General features: G+C 38.1%; 1 protein-coding gene across 1 annotated transcript in view; it reads right to left on the bottom strand.

Moving 5' to 3' along the window:
* The window catches only part of LOC149288041 (protein broad-minded-like), a 121788-nt gene that overhangs the window by 82939 nt on the left and 17281 nt on the right, over window positions 1-21568 (bottom strand). Inside the window, exons 3-16 of the mRNA XM_089492173.1 lie at window positions 17641-17818; window positions 17423-17494; window positions 16066-16191; window positions 15221-15299; window positions 13804-13904; window positions 13652-13713; window positions 12255-12399; window positions 11349-11408; window positions 11034-11104; window positions 9824-9993; window positions 9048-9137; window positions 5457-5599; window positions 3403-3515; window positions 2304-2505 (exon numbers count right to left, since the gene is read on the bottom strand). Coding sequence (XP_089348299.1) covers window positions 2304-2505; window positions 3403-3515; window positions 5457-5599; window positions 9048-9137; window positions 9824-9993; window positions 11034-11104; window positions 11349-11408; window positions 12255-12399; window positions 13652-13713; window positions 13804-13904; window positions 15221-15299; window positions 16066-16191; window positions 17423-17494; window positions 17641-17818 — 1612 coding nt within the window. The remainder of the gene's footprint in view (window positions 1-2303; window positions 2506-3402; window positions 3516-5456; window positions 5600-9047; window positions 9138-9823; window positions 9994-11033; window positions 11105-11348; window positions 11409-12254; window positions 12400-13651; window positions 13714-13803; window positions 13905-15220; window positions 15300-16065; window positions 16192-17422; window positions 17495-17640; window positions 17819-21568) is intronic.

Raw genomic sequence — 21568 nt, 5'->3', positions numbered from 1 at the left:
CAAAGGAAAAGGATACGAAAAATACTTTCTTCTGTAACAAGCACCACATGATCTTTATTCATTTCCTTTAAATAAAATAGGAATCATGCCATTATTGATGCAAGTATGGTATTTCAGGTTTGCCAAAGCAAGTGAACCATGACTTCTACAATATCATTTGTTGCCTATTATTTTTAATAAAATTTTATGGATGTACTTTACCCTTGGTTTGTACCATGAGTAATTTGAAGCAATTACAAAAGTGAAAATGGCATTTTAATTTACTTTTTAATCTTGACTTCTTTGTTTAGCCCTAGGTGACCTGAATGTTTGTGTGATACTTTTTTTAGTTACTTATTCTATACACAATTAAGAAAAAAATAATTTTCTTTTAGTGTAAAATTATTTTTGAAGGTTGCTGCCTATATTTTATCATAAGATATATATTTTTTTTCAGATGCTTGTAAATAATGCTTTGGCCGAGGCAGGGTTTTTGAGGTCTCTCATTGATCTAGAAGAAAATACAATCTTCTGGTTCTTCTCAGTCCCTCTACAGTTGAGACTGTAGTTAGGTTTATTGAGGTGCACTCAATCTCATAAATTTCATTGATGTTCCATTTATGCTACTCATCTACACAATGTAAGTGTCCCCTGTCTCGTTTCTTCTTCCACCCCTTTCATTCTTTTTCTCCATTTGATTTTGTCGCATTCTTAAATTTCCTCCAGTGGTTCTAATCCTTTCCGATTGTGAATGACCAAAACTTAAATGCAGCTTACTCTATAAGAGTAACGCTCACCATTTTTTCATTACTAGTATCAGTAATAGGTTTTCAAAAGGTATTGCATGGTTTTCTTTTTTACAACAGTTCTATAAAGCATCTGCTCAGTGTGGTGTCTGAGAAGGGAAAGTCATCCAAAACATCACAAATGTCAACAATAGCAACCTCCAAGTCTACAGCTTATTAGAGCAAATAAAACCATGTTTCGGTCAATGTTGATATACTTTACTGTATGCAGAACTGTATTTTGTGCAAAAGACCATAGACCTTCATCAAATAATCCTTCTTTTACCTATTCCACTCAAAAGCACTGAACAAAAAATGTAAGCCTAATATTTCTTTCTGAATATGTAAGTAACCTGGGTTGTAATGTATCATAAATTTAAAGAGACTCATTTTTAAGAATCCATAAATATCAGGCTTTAAATGTAATGGCTGCCAAAGCAAACCGCGGAGATTGAAACACATAAGCCATACATCAAGGTTCTTTGCAAGAGTGTCATGAACAAAAACTTAAAATATAGCAAAGATACACTTAATGTAACAAATACTAAAAATGTGAGATCTATATATTTTAAGTCACAATGTGGAAACGTAAAAGCCTTTAGAATCTATAGCTCGAATGAGCTTACCAGTTGGCCTGCTGACAGAGGCCCATTTTAAAAATTTTCCCAATTAAACTATACATGATGTGAGAAAAAAACCTTGGAAATGTATACATTTTTAGTATAAAAACGGGGAGCCTAAATAAGCTGCTCCAGAAGCAGGGCCCGGGGTCAATATGTTACACCTTGCTGCTGAGTGAAAGAAGGAGAATCTAATAATGTATTGTATATGTACTGAAATTAAAGGGTTGGAACAATTACCCTCCAATATAGAATTTTGAATTCATTCAGTTCTGGTACGCGACAGCGACAGGTTCTTTGTACGCACAGATAGACAGATATTAAAAATATTAAAAGATGACACTTCTTCATGTGGAGATTACTGTCATATTCTATTATCTCTAGACTGTCTGGAGTACTCGAGCTCATTTGCACACTTTATCTGTTATTGTTGTTGATATAAAGCAGCAAATCGGCCAGCGCATTACATATGGAACGTTAAACAGTCATTCGAGTCACGTTCATATTTGATTTCAGTATTTCACAAATTATATTAGACGGAGAGAAAATCTGAAATTGTCTTTTCAATCTTGAAGATAACGAATACACACTAGGACAGATAAAAAAAAAAAGCCAAAAAATAACATGAACCGATTTAATAACTTCTATCATATTACTAAACTGCATGCTCACACTTTATAAACAATAACATATTTTTAGTGGAACTAGGCGTTGGGAATAGATCTGGCTACAAAACATACTGTACATAAAATAAAGACCATTTAGCTGAGCCTGGCATAGGTGAATATGTTTTATACCTAGCTTTTAAACCATAATACCATTACACAAAGCTGTAAAAATACATTATTAAATAGAGCCTTAATAAACAAATAATTCTCTCGCAATATGCGTGAGCAGAATAATAGTAATAGTTCATTACCTTTTTCCAGGCCTCAGCAATGCATTCGTGAAGCTGATAACGGAGCAGGACCTGCAGTCCTTCGCATGTATGATACATCTGACGGCAGACGAAGATGAAAGATCCTTTGAGAGCAGGCAGCATGTCGGATTCGGATAACGCATGTATGTCTTCATGGAGGAGCTTTTTGGTAAACTTAGCAATAGTATGCGCACCTATGATGCTGGGGGGAAAAGTTCACTCACTGAAAAATAGCTTCTTTACTTGTAATCACCCTATTCTTTGAACTAGGATATAAAATGCCCAGCAGGTATTGAATTGCTAAGTCAAAACGAATATTGGAATTGCATCGAATTGAACATCTTGACTTAACTTGCACATGCTGGGATTTCATTCGCTGCTTGTGCATATAATGTCTTTCTTCTAGAATTAGAACTAGTCTTAAAATTACTCTTCGCTATTTTACTAAGTGAAGCAAAAGGCACCTACTGATGACATAAGTAACATAGGGCAGTGGCCATCAGAATACTTAGAAATAATATGAATAAGGGTGTTGCCAGACTCATTTACGATGAAGAGTTTGATCCCATGTATAGCTTCAACAGAATTTAGCAGGCCCTGTATACACTACTGATACACCAAATACATTTAACAGCTCATAAACATTGCATTTTTTTCCAAATAATCTCCAAAACGCAGCTTTTCTTTGTGGACTCATGGCTTTAACCCCCTGAGCCTACCCCTAATTATGGCTCTGAGAACAGTATGCTCATACGAAAACCTGTATATAAAACTATTTGTATATAATAAATTTTTTGTTACTTAATATTTCATTTTGGCATGTATTGGGAAATAATGGCGACAAAATATGTTTATTTGTATATTCACATGTAATGTGAAAAATACATTTTTATTCAAATAGATATATTGATTTCGCATTTTCTTTGGTGTTGGCATGTACTGTACCTGTATTTTTGAATGACTATAGGATAATATATTAAATTATAATCTGCACAGATTTCCTTACATAGCCATCTCCACAAAGATTCCTATTTTGCATTGGAGTATTTTATATAAATGTGTATCGTATCCATAGCTTGTATGCTATTGTTTATCATACCTTTCTGAAGAACTTCCATAGAGAAGAAAGGACAATCCACCTTCGATTGAAGCTATCCTTGCTAAAATGTCCGCAATATATATTAAAGTTGTTTCATCGCAATTTTTATGAACCTAAAAAAAGAAAAGAAAATTAAAAGTCCAATAACATGAAACAAAACAAACAGATGTAGCGTTTCCACATTAATAACTTTATCACCTACTGAAAAAATAATATTAGCTCGAGTATCCGGTATTCGGGATTTTTATAATGCCATCAAAGCTTTATAAACCACAAGGACATTATTTCTATAAATTTTACCATTCCAGTTTATGAGCTGTATTTTATGCCATGCACTTAAACAAATCTGAGCAATGATGATCATAACCAAATCACAATTAACCATTCAATAGACAGCTAAGTGATTATTTTAGAACAGCTTGCTCATAACACAACCATTTGCCCATCAGACAAATACATCTATATTAAGATATAGCAAATGTTATCTCAGTAATATGCCAATTAAAAGGTAGAAGGGCTTTGGACTATGAGAAAGTACTGAGAATATGTGTCTGCTATACAGAGGAAAATATATGAATTTCATTAAATGAGAGGGGAAAATGTCCCAGTGCCGTCTGTGGAAATTTAACACTTCCATTTTCTTTCATTATTGAATGTTTCTAATTTAGCTATATTGATTTCATTGGTAAAAGCTGGATAATTTGCCAACAAAAAAATGGGATAACGAAAGTATAGAAACAAGTATGAAAACAATATATCTGAAGGATTTTTTGTTATGCGACATGCAATGTAATTCTTAATAGCATTTTATACGATGAATGGTTATCCTAATTTCTAATTAGGCAATGCATGATAACCATAATTGCACACATTAATAAGGTTTTGGTAGCGGTATAAACTGCTTTGTGTGCCCACTATGTAGGAGGTGAGAGTAGGTTCTCACCCTATTGAGAGTGTGCCTTGATGTGGCGGGTGAGCTTAATTATGCTTTGGCCAATTCATATAACCAAAACCTCTCATTTATATTATGTTTATATATTTGTTGCCAACTTTATTAGGGTGAGAAGCGCAGACAGTATTTTGTTTTTTGTATACATTGTACAGCCAACACACTGTATTTGCAGCATGCTCACACTGTTTGGTAGGCCTCATATTATACATTTGTATTATTTGAGCCTGAGACTAGCTTAGCGCACCGACATTTTTTCTTTTCCCTGTTTGCACATATTTGAGGTTGTTGGCTCCTCATCAGTCTGGTTGCAGCTTGCTGTCCAGGGGTTAACTGGGAGGAGGTTTAATTGCACCTCCCCCAACACATTAATAAGGTTTTGGTAGCAGTATAAACTGCTTTGTGTGCCCACTATGTAGGAGGTGAGAGTAGGATCTCACCGTATTGAGAATGTGCCTTGACGTGGCGGGTGAGCTTAATTATGCTTTGGCCAATTCATATAACCAAAACCTCTCATTTATATTATGTTTATATATTTGTTGCCAACTTTATTAGGGTGAGACGCGCAGACAGTATTTTGTTTTTTTGATAACCAATATAGGCATATCTTGGGTTATCAGAGACATGATTTGAACTAGCTATATTACAGATTGCAGAATAAATAAGTTAACAAAATGTCGGGCCGTAACCGTTTAAAAGACCACGATAAAAATCATGGTAGGAGGTTAAAGTGACTTTGTTACAGCCATTATGCATCAACGAAGATCCAATTTAGCATGGCTCACCACCAGGTATTGATTAAAAACGTTCCTCCAATCTGAAATATATTTTCTTAAATAGCTTTTTCTTTCGTTGTTTAGTGTATGGGTCCAAGGCACTAGGCGTTCTCCTTTGTTGCACAAGTAAACGGTTGTAAGTCTTGTTTGTGCTTTTACGTCTTGCTCTATCGCTTCAAGGAGCATTTTTTTTTCCACGAGACACAATTAAATATTTTTAAATCACAAAAAAATACAAATCTGCTACTCTGGATTACAATTTGGATAAGGTTATATTTGCTTTGCATAAGGAGATGTAAACATGCACAGAAACAAAAATAATTACTAACCTTTTTACCATCAAGAAGCTTTCGTATTGGGGACAGCAGGGCATCTAAAACTGCCCCAGTATACAAACAAGCACTGGCACATTCCTTACGGTCACAGAGCATCCTGAGAACCTCCATAGCCAAACCTGCTGGAGAGTAGCTTCCTACCAATAGAACATTATAGTTTACTTGCCTAAAGCTCAAAACAGAACTGATTTCGCACTTTAAAATAATTCACAATCCAAACCATCATCCATAATAATAAAAAAAATGGTTCACAAGGTCACACAGTAATTCATAAATTATATTTTCTATTTAATGTGTATGGAGATAGGACTACTTTTACACGGTAATCTCGAGTAAGGCTAAAAGGCAGGGGATCAAAAAAAATGTCAGCGCTATTGCCCATGTTAAACTATATAGATGCACCACTGGATAAACCTTTGGCTCTTAAATGTGCGTGTACTTTACAGAAACTAAAAACAGGCATTGTGTCAGACAATTATGCATTAACTCGGGATCATATGGCATACTTGAAAGCTTAATAAAATATTAATTACAGTCTCAAAAGCTCTGTAAGTTTACCATGGTACATCAGGTCAGATCACAGATAGCTAATGGATTCACATGAAGTGGGTGTTTAAACATCTGAGATATTATAAATAATTTTGTGTTTCTATCCGTATTGTAGTAACATGTACCTTTTTTATTTCAGATTCAATGCTTCTCTTTTCCCTTTGTTGTGCTTGACTATACATTGGAGTATAACATAAAATACAACGTCAAAGTTAAAGCAAGTGCGTGTGGGCCTCATTCATTTTTCATCGAGAGAAAATCTTTTGTTAAATGTAATCACTTGTAAGTGAGGTGTTTAGGTCTGATCTAAAGCATCATAATAATTGATCAGGTTGCAATAATTATGTATTTAACCCCTTAAGGACCGGGCTCATTTTTCGTTTTGTACCCTGTGGGACCGAGGCTGTTTTAATACTTTTGTGGTGCTTGTGTTCAGCTGTAATTTTCTCCTCACCCATTTAGTGTACCCACATAAGTTGTTTTTTTCAGGACAAGATGGGCTTTCTTCAGATACCATTATTTTGATCGTATCATCTTATTTACTATATAAAAAAAAAAAAACATGGTGAAAAATTGAAAAAAAAACACATTTTATGACTTTTATTTGAAAAATCTTTTACTCACCTAAAAAAGCAAGTAAAAAAACTAGCTAAATAGATTCTACTACTTGTCCTGAGTTTAGAAATACCCAATGTTTTTATGCTGTTTTTTGTAAGTTATAGGGCAATAAGTACAAGCAGCGTTTTATGATTTCCAAATCTTTTTTAACAAATCTGGTCAGTCTGCCTCCATCTCCTCTTTGGAACATCTTTGAAGCCGGTTAACTCAATTTAACCCATTCAAACCATATATTTTTGAAAACTAGACACCCCAGGGTATTCCAAATGCTGTTATTTTAACCCTTTCCATGCACCAATTATACAACTACACTTTGTAATAGTAATTTTTTTTTTCACACAAATTGTACTTTAGTTATAGATATACAGGTCCTGGTATATGCCACTGTCAAACAACACCCCAATGTGTGTTCAGGAACATCTCCTGAGTGCAGTGATACCCGACATGCATGGATTTGTCGTGTTGTTTGAGATTTAAAATGCCACATTTGGGAAGTGCGCTTTTTTTGTCCATTTTGGAAAGTCTGTACCTATGCCCTATCTTTGAGCTCAGCCACTCCAATTTACCCCATCAGCCATTTTTTTTTATATTAGACACCCCTTGGGTATTTGAAGTGCTTTTATTTTAACTCTTTGTTGAGATTTTTGAGAAATTTTAGCACTTGCTCAAAATAATAAACTTTATTTTTTTATTTTATTTTTTTAATACTTAAATATAATTATTTTTAAATGTTAGCACTTTAAATTTTTTCCATATTTTTTTTTTCCATATTTTTTTTTTTTTTTTTATATTTTACTAATCACATTGTGATTAGAAAGCTGGGCTCCATTGACTTGCATGGTTGAATGCAGTACCTGTATTCAACCTGCAAGTGGAGCCAGAGTTCTCTAGACCATCTAGCGAATTTTAAAAACTTGTTTGTTTCTTTTACAGGGCGGCCGCCATCTTGCTGATGGCGAAGAACACCGGCAGCTGCGGCTGTGACCGCTCTCCGGAGCGGTCACAGCCCACCCAGAGGTAAGTGTTTGGTGTCGCTGGATGCCTCCTGATCGAGGCATTCCAGCGACACCATTTAAGTTTAGCTTTTAAAACGGGCGTCCGCCGCCATACAATGTATGGCGGCTGTTGACGCCTCGGGGAGGGGCCAGACATGGCCCCCGATGCCGATCTCGGCCTTGCTGAATGCCTCGACATCGAGGCATTACAGTAACGCCGTTTAAGCGAAGAAAGTGATCGTCAAAGGTCATTTAGTGACCTTCATGTCATGACGGTCCTGAACCGGCAAAGGTCGCGAAGGGGTTAAAAAAATGACAGCTGACACTTATTGGAGGGGGGCCATCAACTGGTTGTCATAACGATCAGATCACTCCTATTGGTCAGGAGTGATCTGATCATCATCATCAGCCCACCTATGGCTGGTTCTGCAACAATTTAAACTGCTGCAGAGTCTAACTGACAGCAATGGACCTGGTAGCACCTTTGACTTCCAGGACATTCTTGCTGGAGTTATTTATTTTTTTAACTCTTATGGGGACTAAAGACACAAACATTAACCCCTAAAATGATTACAGCATTGAAGGGGTTAACGCTGCACAATCACCCTCAGGGAGTGATCGGGAAGCAAGGGGAGGGTCAGGGCTGGTCCGAAGCAGCCTCCTGAAATGAGCCATGGCAAATAGCTTTGCGGTCAACGTGTTATATATACACACACACACACACATCTCCTTGGTTCTTAGACGGTCCGCACCTCAATGTCCAATGGCTCACATTTTGGCCACCCCAGCACAACATATTTAAAAGTCTTAAAATTAACATAGTTATTTTTATTAATCTCTTAACTATGTAAAAAAACAAATTTATCAGACTACTACAATCACAAACATACACAATCAAGCTGTCTAATTCAAATGCATACTAAGCATAAAACTACACTTGCCCTACTCCCTGTCTTTATTTATACTTGAATGAGTATTATTTTTGCATGAATTAAACCATCAGTGCCTACTAATTTCCTGGCATCCTACATTGCTTGGTGAGAGTCAGTAATAACATACTCTATGGGTGCAGTGGGCTTACCAAATAAATATTGTGTAAATTTTTTTTGTGCAAACAAATACCGGTATATTACTACCTAATATTCCAACCTGTTAACAACGTTTGCCTATGAGGGCAGCTATGCAGTTATTTCCCTACAGAAAAGAAAATTCTGCTTGCCAGACAGACAACACATTATTGGATTTCTTTGTACCAAACAAAAGGTCATTGAGGTAGGTTTTCTTTTTTTGTGGTGCCCTAAATACAAGTAAATACATTTTATGTATTTAACCCATGCTACAATGCTGAAAAAGCAGTGCTGATATGGTGAATATATTTCATGGATAGCTGATCTACAGGTAATTTGAAGAAAAAAAAAATTACCTGTGTACTCTCCAACTCCCTTGGGACCATTGGCGCAGTACAACATAATATGGGTAAAAAGTACCACCAAGTCAGACAGCGAGACCTTTTCTGTAAAAACAAATACATTTTATTTTATTTTTTCAATACCCAAAAGAAGCAGTACAGTGTTCCAGATTAACTGTGTGGGCTAAAACCTTACTAGCGAGTAGATCTGTATTAAAAGAGGAACACTCACCAAACTTTTTTAAACAGTTCTAGCTTTTGCATAATATAATCTTTTGAGACTGCTCTATATTAGTCATGTCTGTGCGACCTAGCTGTATGTGCCTAATCTACCACGCAAACAACTGTCATAATGTCTTGTAGTAAAACAGACACTCTGATTAATGAAAGTCTATGGGGGAATGGACTTCACTACCAATGTCATGAAGAACAGCGAGTCATCAATAACACCACATGACAAAAAGACAGCCTCTAGATCGGTAGATATTTATTAAAAGGAATTGGAACCAACTTTTTGCCCATGGTAACCTAGCTTAATGCATTAAGCACTGTATTTTATAACAGGACCCATGTTAAATGTGTCAAGACGTGTCTTCAAGTCAAGACCGATTTAAAATCTTAGATAAACCTAAAGGGTGTACTTCTATATATACTTATATATGCAAGAATAAACATAATACAAATACTAACACTTACAGCAATCTGCTTTTAAACAGCAATATTACCTTATATGTCATAAAATAAAAAATTAAAGGAAAATACCACAGGCTTCCCATCGCTTTTGTAATTACCTTTTCTGGTTTTCACTTTTATGGGGAACAGTTCTCGGCCATGTTTATATATTAGTAATCTTCCTAGAAGACTAACTGAATGAACAAAGCATAAATAATGTAATTCTCGTCTGGTATAGAAAGTCTTCTGTTTAGTGCCTGGAGAGAAACAAGATGAAAACATAATTAAACTTCTGTAAATGTTCATGGAAATGTGACATTTTCTTTGATTGACACCAATAGTCCAGAGAATAACATAGTATTCACTCTGTCAAACGAGAGGTTAGTCTTGGTCAAAACTAGAAGTCCAAATAACACGAGACAGCTAATATCTGTTCCCCCGGGAACTAAATTAAAAGAGAATATTTTAGAGCTTCAAAGCATAAGCATCCATACAAGCAAACAGAAAGTTAAACACATTTAAGGTCAACTATGGGGCCCTATTCACTAAAGGGAGAGTTTGCAGGAGGGTTGAGTTATCACTGTCAGGTTTTGCCAGCAAGAAGGGATGAGCTGGCCCTGCACCATCCAAAATCTAATGTGTAAAGAACCTTGAAAGACATCTCACAAACTCAAATATCTACTGTACTGAGCTAGCAAATTTATTTCCGCTGCAGAAGCTCATTGAGTTGGAACTTCATAAGCTAAAGTGAAGGTCAGATGCCTGAGACTATAACTCTTTTGCAAACTCTCCTTTCAACTCTACCTTTAGGGAATCAATTCCTATACTTAAAAGGGAGAGGAGCACTCAAAAAAAAATCCAAGAAACTGTGGATCATCACTTTAAAAGTAGTTATATTGGGCAGGATTCAACACCCGAGATAAATTTATAACAAATGATTAAATAGTAAACCACGCATAGATTGTAAGGGAAAATTTAGGTCAACTGAGACAAAACGATATGGCCAGGACTGCACTTGACAAGTTAACAAACTAAACTAAAGTTACATATTTCCAATATTACATATGTGAATGATAAGTGAGACAATCATCAAATACAGCATATTGGAACAACAACATCACTAACTGATCATTTTAAATATACAGTTGGGCTGAAGACAAACACAGCAGCAGGGAACCTGGAAGAAGGATAAGAGCCACTGAAAATTGCCAGGGATTAATTCTTAGTTTTTTCTATATTATATTTACCTATACACGATGATGATAGTTAAACACATGCCCAGGTATGATACGGTTCAAACCCTTACCACAATGTTGCCGAGGAGTTGACTTTACTTGCTCATCAGCTGCTGACTGCGATGATTCAAAGTAGAAGAAGCACTGATCAATTGCTGCAGAAATCTGGAAGAAAGAAAATTGTGAGTTTAAAACCCCATACTTCTTAAATCTGTGCTGAGAAAAAAAAGAGATTTAATGATAAGGCACTTAGTTGAAGCAATCTATTTTCAGAGGCATTGGAGTTTTTTTTGTCTTAAAAATTACAATTTTCAGAGATTTGATAACTGCCTCTTTGTTTTGGAATATGTAATCTTCTGTGAAGCCCAATTTATGAGTATATAGAAAAGCATAGCACAATGTTCCTTACCAAAGATGTATAGTCCTTTTTAAGAAGTCGTAGCACTACTGTTCTGCTGTAGTGCGCATGCTGAAATAGAAATAGCAAAATAAGTAAAACTTTGAGGTCCACCAGCCTGTCAACCATCTGGACTGTGGTATTAACCATTCTACATAACATACTGTGGGTATATTCCCTATAAAGTTAGGTGGTTAGATCGCTGGCTGCACTGTATTTACACCGCTGTGCATCTGTAGCTCTAAGTGGACGGAAGTTATATTGCCTCCATTTTCCTCACCGACGTCCATTCAACCAGCAGTTACTTAACAACCCACTGGAGAGGAAATATTCTTTATGTTATTGTTTAGACGGCCACTTTCCCCAGTCTAAAGATGAGGAAGGGCATCATTTGACATGGCCGGATGGGCTAGAAAATGTAAATGAAAATATAATTTTTATCACCCCTACTTTTTTTAATTTAATTTATCAATTTATTCTACTTAATCACAACCCCTCTATCCAATGGAGGGAGAGGCAAAGGCACATGATGGAGTCTGTGTCTCTCAAAATGTTTTTTTCTGATCATTTTAATCCACTCACTTCCTTGGGTGTGGGCAGGGAGCAAAGATGCCCCCATCCCACTTCGGACAAGATTGGGATAAGGGGAGGCATGTCTGCCATTTTTTTTTTATATATATATTTTTTAATCCCTCATAGTAATCTATCTAAACATTAAATTTATATCAGTGATTGTATTTGATGTACCTCCAGAAGAAAGTCTTATATGTCTGATCAGTAATTTTCCTTTTCAATCTGTAAACTATACATACATGATAAAACAATTAGATTTTTTTCCATTATTTCTTTTGGACTGTAGATCAGTGTCAGCCATTATCATTATTTGACAGCACCAAGAAATTATACTCTCTACATTACCATCCATTTTTTGAACCACACAGCCTTGGTGTCAATCATAGCCAAGAAAATGACGGGACTTTGAAGCATTTGCGAAGTAGGCACGCTTGACTCTTGAGTTACTGATAAGAGGGACAATGTGCTGTCCACAATTTCTTCCATGTATCTTAGTGAACAGAAAATATAAGCAGATTAACATTTGTTAGTATTTTTTTCAGCCTCCTTAACCTTTCAAATTGCATTAAAGTGCTTTTTTGCCAACATACAATAAGGTCAATAATAAGCTATTTAAACCTAAAATGAAATTGAGGTCACAGCTTTCATGCTTCTGTAAAGGTGAAACGTCAGGATTTCAGATTTTTGCATCTTAAAATATGCATTTTGTCTCTGAATGTGAAATCACGATAAACAACGTTTAGTGGACCTGTCTTCTACTGAAATGCTTCTTTTAGAAGACAATTAAAGATTGTTAAACTCCATCAACACTTATGTAGTCCACATTCATGCATCTTTAAAGTCTCATCAACTAAGCAAAATAAATGACAATAGATTGGCAAATGAAGCAAAAAACAAGAGGAAAACATATGAAATGTATCAACTAATTACGGTTTATGTGACTGATTAATTTCCTCTTTGTGTTTATGATTTCATTTGCCTGTGAAATTAATGCAGATAATAGTTGTACATTTATAAACTTGTGTGGCAGCCACTTGGCTAACATCCCCATTCTTTATGATGTAATTAGAGTAATGAAAATATATCCAGCATTATTGCTAGTTTTACACAGGGTTGCCAGCAATATGAGAATTTGTCAGGGCCCTCACTGCCCGGTCGCATACTGTAGTTGATGGTCTAAGTAGCTGAAAAGAGCATCACAACCAATATTTGTGTTTTTCTTGTTATTAGTACAACAGAATGAGGCCACAAAGGTCCTGCAAAAGACTACAAGCTGTAAAGCAGCCTTGCAAATACTGTATTTGCTCGTCTTATAATCAGGGTCGTCTTATAATCAGACCTCAAATAGAGGCCTGACTATGAGACTAAGATCCAGATCCCCCGCAGCACTGCAGGGGACCTAGATCCTCCTGTCTGGTAACCTCCGCTGCTGGTGCTTCTGACTCCCCGGTGTGTAGCCGGGGCAGCGGGTAGATGTCTATGCGATTTGCGTGGGCAACTTCCGCTGCAGCCACAAGGAGGTGCCGTTAGCAGCGGGGGTTTTCTGCGTCCATCGCGCAGACCTTCCCCGGCTGTCAGAGAGGAGAGTTCCCCGCACCGCTGCAGGGAATTCTCTCTGACAGCCGGAGGGTGTATGCGCGATGGACCCTGTCTTACTGCCAGCATCATGTCTTACTGCCCTGTGTTAGGGTACAAATCAAACCGTTGAACATTTTCATATTTAAAGATAACAAAATAATTACTTTTCTGGATGTCGAATCCAAAAAGATGGAGCTTCCTTCTGGTAGTCGTTTAAAAGCCGTATCTATAGAATACAAAAAAAAATGAAATAATAGAAATGTATATTATTATAGATTTATACACCTAGTGAACTGGAGTATAAAGCAACACATACTTTTTTTAACATGCGAATCGTGTCTGGGTTGGTGATGTCTATACCAGCCGACAAGAGTTTTTGACTTTCTCTAGATAAAAATGACAATTCCAAATGTTTTGCTGGGGAAAGAAGAAAAACAAAAACATTTCAGAGGGTTGGTAAGGCTAAAACTAAAACACAAAGCTATAAAAACAAAACAAGTATGCACACACATTATATACGATATGTCAGTCATATCATTATGCCCAACTGCCTAATAGCCTGCTCTGTCTGTATGCTCTTTACCCAATGATATGAAAGTACATGGGTCACCTACCATTATTTTTATGACAAGCACATCAGCTAGTCAAGGAAACTTCACTAGTTGACTTATGCAAACACTGTTAACTTCATCTACAACTTAACAACCAATGAATAGTGTAAAGTAGTTAACTAGCACTCCTAAGAGTTGTAACAGAGGTGGGGGACAACATTTCTCATTGTCAGAAACACATTCTTGCACGTTAAGATTCTATCCAGTAGCGTACCTAGCGGGGGGCGGGGGGGGGGCAGTCCGCACCGGGTGCCGCTCATCAGGGGGGTGCCAACTTGCCGGCACCCGGCACCCCTCCAGAGACGGACAGTAATGTCCGCCGCTGGAGGAGAAGGCTCGCAAGGGAGCGGTATCGGAGGTCTTTAACAGACCTCCGGCTCCCTTGAGTGATTTTAAGCCGGTTCCCTTGTTTACAGTTGACATACAGTTTACAAATTGGTGCAATAAATATTCTTAACATAATTTTGTAGATGCCTTTACATTTGGTGTGTGGGGGGTGCCACTTACAGGATCCGCCCCGGGTGCCAAATACTCTAGGTACGCCCCTGATTCTATCTAATAACATTTGCCTTCTCATACAGTTCTATCTATAAAATATACAGTAGACTTCTACATAGTGCTGGGGACAAAATTCATGAATAACTGAACTATTGAAAAAAAATAGCTATTCACATTTTTCAAAATCAATAATTTAAGCAGTTTTAAGCAATTAAGAGCAGAAAATAAAAGTATCAGAACTACATTTGCCACATCAATAATTATTCATACCACTCTCACAAATAGCTGTGATCAGTCATGGAATGGTTAGTTATGGCTAAACTGCTCCAAGCTGTTAAATGTCTTCATTTCTATTAAGTATACATGTGCACAATAAAATGTTTATTAAAAAAAATACATCTATCTGAGACAATGCTGCTCACATAAAAGCACAAAGAGCTGCAGATTAACATTGAACGTTTCGTGACACTTGTAGGAGCGAAAGGACAGTGAACAATTCAGTTTTCTAGCTTTTCAAAGAGCAAAGCTGTTTAAGACACATTACGTTTCTTTATGTCCATGTCAGTAAGAACAATTACAATCATACTATCGTCATGTAAAGTAAGTTCAAGGTATACACAGTACCTAAACTTGTATAAACCTCTCTTGCCATGCTCAGCGGGGAGGAGGAAAAGGTCTTTGCATAAAAGCGCAAAATCTTCTCCTAGGGGCAAACAAAATGTGTAATATCAAGCTTTCTCATAAATAAACATATTTAAATTATAGCGAAATGCACATGGAGAAGAAACTGCAAATTTCACAGATTTCACAAAGAAAGAAAGGAAAAAAAGCTTAAGGAAATAAAAGAGTGAAAAAAAACAGGTCAGAGGGAATAAATACATGGGGAGGTTAAGATGGGAGCCTTGGGGTGGAAACAAAACCTGTGAAGAAGCAGCATGAGAAAACATTGTAAGGAAAAGATTTTGGGAAAAGGTGTGGTGAGGAAAGAAAGAAAAGAAAGAAGAAAAGAAAGAAAGGAAAAAATGATCCCACTGATCACAGACATTTTACAAATATCTGCAGCTAAACAGGACACCTTGTAGGGAAGTTTACAACAATCTTTTTCTGCTGAAAACTGCTGATTGGCAAGTAAGCTAATTTTCCCATCCAGTGGGTCAACCTATTAACCTACGATGCTTTATGCATGGTTTCTTTGACATTCTTCCACAAGAGGAGGCAAGTTCAATTTTGGGGTTTTTTTTGCGGGAAATTTTACTCATCAATCATTTAATAGGACATTTTCTATATCCAGTTTTGTCCCAGCCATTTCTTATTATCTTCAGACAACAAGCATTGTGTGCATTATTCATCAGGCATGCTTCTGAATAAATCATAAATACCCAAAGTAAAACACTACTAGTACTTCTATTTCTCATCTTCCTCATCCCCGCCTTCCCACTACTACTAATAACGATGATAATAATCTTTACTGTGAATGCGGAGTCTGGATCGGCAAGTGAATGTGTGAGGTTTTTATGAAGAATATTCCAACACTCGCAGTTGAGGACATCGGAGGGTGGAGCAGAACATAAAGTTTGCATGGCCTCTTTCCGCACCTGCAGAGAAACAGAATGCTTTTAACAGAAATGTGGTAAAATCTAATAAATAATTATCACATTTATTTTCGTCCCCTTGGGAAAGTTAATAGCGGTTTTTATTTGGACCATAATCCATTGTTAAAGGGGGACTTTTTTATTAATAGTGTCAGATTCAGAATATGTTTTAGAAAATATTGCGCTGCTTTCTCTTGTATTATTAGTTAGTTTTGTTTTTTACGGATTTACAAAGCACCTTCATATTTAGCAGCACTGTACAATGGATAGACACGATGTCACAAATGGTGCATAACATTTCCAGTTTTTGCACAATATGTTACAGGTAACCACATATTAGTATTTGTTCTGGCACTGAAATTTACTAAAACACGCTGGCTCCTTATCATACCGCCTATGGTAAACAATAGAATTGCTCGGTATTAATAACTCAGCCAGACACTCTGGCTATTGTCAGTGGAACAATGGACTTCACTAGCACCACCGTACACAAATGTGAAAAATCTTGTTTGAACAGGGAAACCCAAAATATCACTGACAACAGCAGCAGCCTCCAGGTCTGCAGATAAACAAAGTTTATTGTCAATGATGACCTATACTGCTGTACTGTATACAGAACTGTATTTTATATTCAAGGAGAAAAAAACTTATTTTTTCCATAGGATTTTCCATTTAGGGTTACTGCATTTTTCCTTGTGTTTTATAGATCAATAGACACAGGTAGATGTTAAAGGTGATATGAGATACAATATATTAATAGTATTTTAACTAGGAAAACAAGATGGCAACATGAAGAAATGGCATTAAAAACAGGAGGAGAATGGTCATTTTGTAATAAATATATTGGATATGGATTTTATGCAGTTCCTCAAATTAGAGTCCCCATAATGCTCAGCTAGCCTAGAGCTTGCTGATCATCATGGGCGTTATAGTTCTACAATTTCTGATAGCTACCCATAGATTCCATATAATGATAGTAACAGTACTATGCCCTAACACTGTGGTTTAGGTCCATTAAATGATGTATTTCCGTTTTGATATTACAACATTCAGATGATTACCGTTCAGCAGTTCGATTCCACTTTATTCTGTGATTTTTTCAACTTCACCTTACATTTTAGTAACCGTTTCACTTTAATATATTGTACTGAGCATAAAAGTAACCAGAATAAAAAAAGTTTCCAACCATAGAAAATCTGTGGGTCATTATTGCCATTATTAAATTTAAACGCACCTCTTCAGGCTGGCCAGGATCCAGCTGCTCTGCAATTTGTTGCAATTGTTCTTGATTCATAAATGTATAACTCTGCAAAGAAAGAAACGAATAACAATTGCAGCTCCTTGCCATTATCATGAGAGTTTAAAGGTGTTACATTAACCTGTTCAGCACGGCAGGGCTTTAGAAAGCATTAGGAAAAAGGTCATTCTCCAGTGTGTTGGAAACAAGCATACCTGATTGAAAGAGGAATCGCTGTCGGAGCAGTTATCAGTAAAACGCCCACTGTGCTGATCATGTATATTTTTTTTCTGGATGTCTCTATTTTTGGTCTGGTCTTCCTCAAACTTGTTAAGAAGGGTTTCTACAACAGCCATCATGCTGTTTTTCAGGGAATGCATCATTTCTGTGTACCTTTCAACAATCAAGAAAGAGTTAACACACACTGACATTTAGTTGTGATGTGGCACAAAGGTAGACTCTTGATTGGTGGTTGCCATACGAACATTTCTGTTTCATTTTGTGTGATTAATCATTTAGAGGAAAGAACAAAACGGTAAGTCTGCTAGGGTTTATTTGAGCCGAAAAGTGCCAGCGATGATGCTTTGTCTAAGTGGCATTGCTCATTTCACCATGAAACCAATCAAAGAGAAGAATGTGTTTACATGCTAAATGGAATTTGTAGAAAAGAAAGCAGCGGTCAAATGAAATTATAACAAAACGGCTGTAGCAAAACTTTCTATTGATGGATTTTCCTTGGCAGAAGAAAGATTATCCCAGAATATCTGTTCATGCTTGGACCAAATGCTAAATTTATTAACTATTTTTTTTTACACCCAAATACCTCTCCTTTGTCACCACCAGCACAATACCATTTAAACATATTCTGATTGTTACTTTGCTCTTGTCCTTTCTTTATTTAAAACATTTTCCATTTGCCTTTTTTAAACATTTTACATTTTTGTGTCATCAGCAAATAACCCATATCCTTCCCTTAAACGTTTATCAATATCACTAGTAAAAGAAGTGTTAACAGTACGGATCCCTGTGGACAGATTGAACATCGTATGTCAGATTTAACATTGTATGCGTCAAGGTTCCAAATTCCACTGAATTCATATAGCTAGTTACTGACCATTATATATAGGACTGAAGACAATGACCCCCCACACACCCTGGTTTGCAGACCATGATATACCGTATTTGCTCGATTATAACACGACCCTGATTATAAGACGACCCCCCAAAATCTGAATATTAATTTAGGAAAAAAAGAAAAAGCCTGAATATAAGACGACCCTAAAGGAAAAAAAGTTTTACCAGTAAATGTTAATTCATGTAAACTATTTTTTTTAAATAAAAGCTATGATTGAGAAAAATATTTTTTTTGTTTTTATTTCCTTGTATTTTCTAACCTGTCCCCCAGTTACGCACATCTGCCCCCAGGCTTGCCACACCAATATGGCACTGTGGCCCATGATATGCCTTTTAACCCTCTATATGCCACTGTGCCCCATGGTATGCCTTTTGACCCCCTATGTGCCACTCTGCCTCCAGAAATGCCTTATACCCCTATATCCCATTCTGGCATTTAGGGGGTTAAAATGCATATTATGGGGCAGAGTGGCATATAGGGAGGTATAAGGCATTCCAGGAGGCAGAGTGGCATTAAGGGAGTTAAAAGGCATTGTATAGAGCACTCTGCCTCCAGAAATGCCTTATACCACTATATGCCACTCTGGCATTTAGGGGGTTAAAAGGCATATTATGGGACAGAGTGGCATATAGGGAGGTATAAGGCATTTCAGGAGGCAGAGTGCTCTATTAAATGCCCCTTTAACGCCACTCTGCCTCCTGAAATGCCTTATACCTCCCTATATGCCACTCTGCCCCATAATATGCCTTTTAACCCCCTAAGTGCCAGAGTGGCATATAGGGGTATAAGGCATTCAAGAAATGCCCTATGCCCCCATGTAACACACACACGCACACACACACACGCACACACACTTACCGGGCTTCCAATTTCCTGCTGCATTGCTGGGGCAGCGGGTTGACGTCTCCTTCCGCTGCAGCCGGAAGGAGGTGGAGTTGGCCGCGGGGGTTTGTCTGCGTCCGTCGCGGATACCTTCCCCGGCTGTCAGAGATCAGAGTTCCCCGCACCGGTGCCTCACTCTGATCTCTGACAGTCGGGGAAGGTATCCGCGACGGACGCAGACAACCCCCGCTGCTAGCCACACCTCCTTCCGGCTGCAGCGGACGTTGTCTACGCGCATCGCGTAGACGTCAACCCGCTGCCCCGGCAATACAGCAGGAAGCACCGGTAAGTGTGTGTGTGTGTGTGGGGGGGAGACAGGAGGATCCAGGTCCCCTGCAGCGGTGCGGGGGATCTGGATCTTAGTCTCATAATCAGACTTCTATTTGAGGTCTGATTAGAAGACGACCCCGATTAGAAGACGAGGGGTATATTTCAGAGCATTTGCTCTGAAAAAAACCTCGTCTTATAATCGAGCAAATACGGTAATTCATACAATTATTGCAGCTCAATATAATTAAGGAGGTAGACTGTGAAGAGTTTTACCCTTCTACTAAAATACACCAACAAGACCAACAAGTAGGAACATCAAAGGGTTTAGGGATTACATAAAATGAAGATAAGGCATTGGGCGCATTTGCTCTTTAAGGAATAAAATGAGTAGCAGGCTAATAAAAAAGCATTGTAGATAGGAAACAATGGGAGCAAGAGAAATTGGTGGACTGACAAATTCAAGTAAGGTTGAAATACGGTATATGCTGCTGCTTTGATGGAATCTGAAAATATTGGTTCATAAATAGTTATCGAAAAAGTCACTTTGATGACATTGCTCAGCCTTCCAGCACAGCTTTATCTTGTCTGTCTGATGAGATGTAACAAAGTAAGTTATTAAACACAAAGTGGGAAGACTTCCGGGAGGCGGGCTCTTGAGATGGCCGCTTTTTAGCTGAGCTCTCTGAGTGCTACTCGAAATCTGCTTCCATCCGCGCTTTCCAAGCGTCGTATTCCATCTAGCTCACCTCCACTTCTGTGGGCATTCTATCTGGCGCTGGATCGCGGGTTTATTTGATCCGCAGCACTCAGTAATCTACTCCCCGGGAGCCGTGTGCGGACCGCACGTGTTGGGCCTGGAGTGGGGCCTTGCCTCCGCTCTGCCGTTTGGTTCTGCTCGCTCTGTTGGAGCCGCGTGTTTCTCCTGCCTTCTGCCGCTCCACTTTCCTGGCCGGTAGACGACGTGATAGCCGGGACTGGGCCCGTGAACTTACCTGCATCAGGGAGCTGTGGTATGTGCCGCGACCGAGGTGCTCCTGTAGCCTGCACTCATCTGGCATTGGCCCCCGTGGCGGGCGACGGGGTTGGGGCTGCCTCCGTTCCCCGCGAGCGCTGCTTGGGTCTTCTGCTGCCTCGAGGGCTCCTCCACTTGTCCCTGGGGGACTCACGCCGTCGGCTAAGCCATCTCAACGGCTGTACCTCCTAGCGTTCGAGGCCCTCTCTACGACTCCTCCACGGCTCTGCGCCATTACACCTGTTCCAGGGGCTGACCTTTGAGATCGGTCAGGTAGGCCCGGCGGTGCTCCTGCAGGGCTGGATTTATTTTGTTATTTTCTTTTTTTTTTTTCTCCTTACGCTGTTTTAGTTATTTTCTTGGCAACTAGTTAGTGAAGGGTACGGGAGGGTTGTAGTTAGGTTGGGTGGATTGGGAAGGGTTTTTTCGGGTATATATATTATTTTTTTTTATACTTTCTACTTGGCTCTTCGCATTATTGAGATTCATCATTAGTTAGGTGGGGGTTCAGGGTGGGTTCTAGTTAGGTTGGGAGGTTTGGGCAGGGTTTGGGGGGAGTGCATATCCAGGAGCATCGACTTTCACCAATCTTCAAGTGCATGAGGCTGCATACCGTTGTGACTGCTCCTGCTTTGTCTTACTGACATTTTCCTCATTTATTTAGACCGGGGATAGGTTGGGCTCTAGTTAGGTGGGGTGGCGGGGTAGGGGTTTCTGGGGGTTGTGTTATCCTTCCTTTGATTTGGGGTTGCAGAGCTCACTGTTTCCATAGTATATTGATCTGTGTTCATATATGCTTTGCTGTTTTCTATTATCAAGAGATTTGTGACCCGGCTATACGCTC

This window comes from Sceloporus occidentalis, unplaced genomic scaffold (assembly GCF_023333645.1).
Source record: "Sceloporus occidentalis isolate IW3139 unplaced genomic scaffold, rSceOcc1.0.p SCAF_54, whole genome shotgun sequence".
Lineage (NCBI taxonomy): Eukaryota > Metazoa > Chordata > Lepidosauria > Squamata > Phrynosomatidae > Sceloporus > Sceloporus occidentalis.
This window is presented reverse-complemented; position numbering and strand designations above follow the sequence as displayed.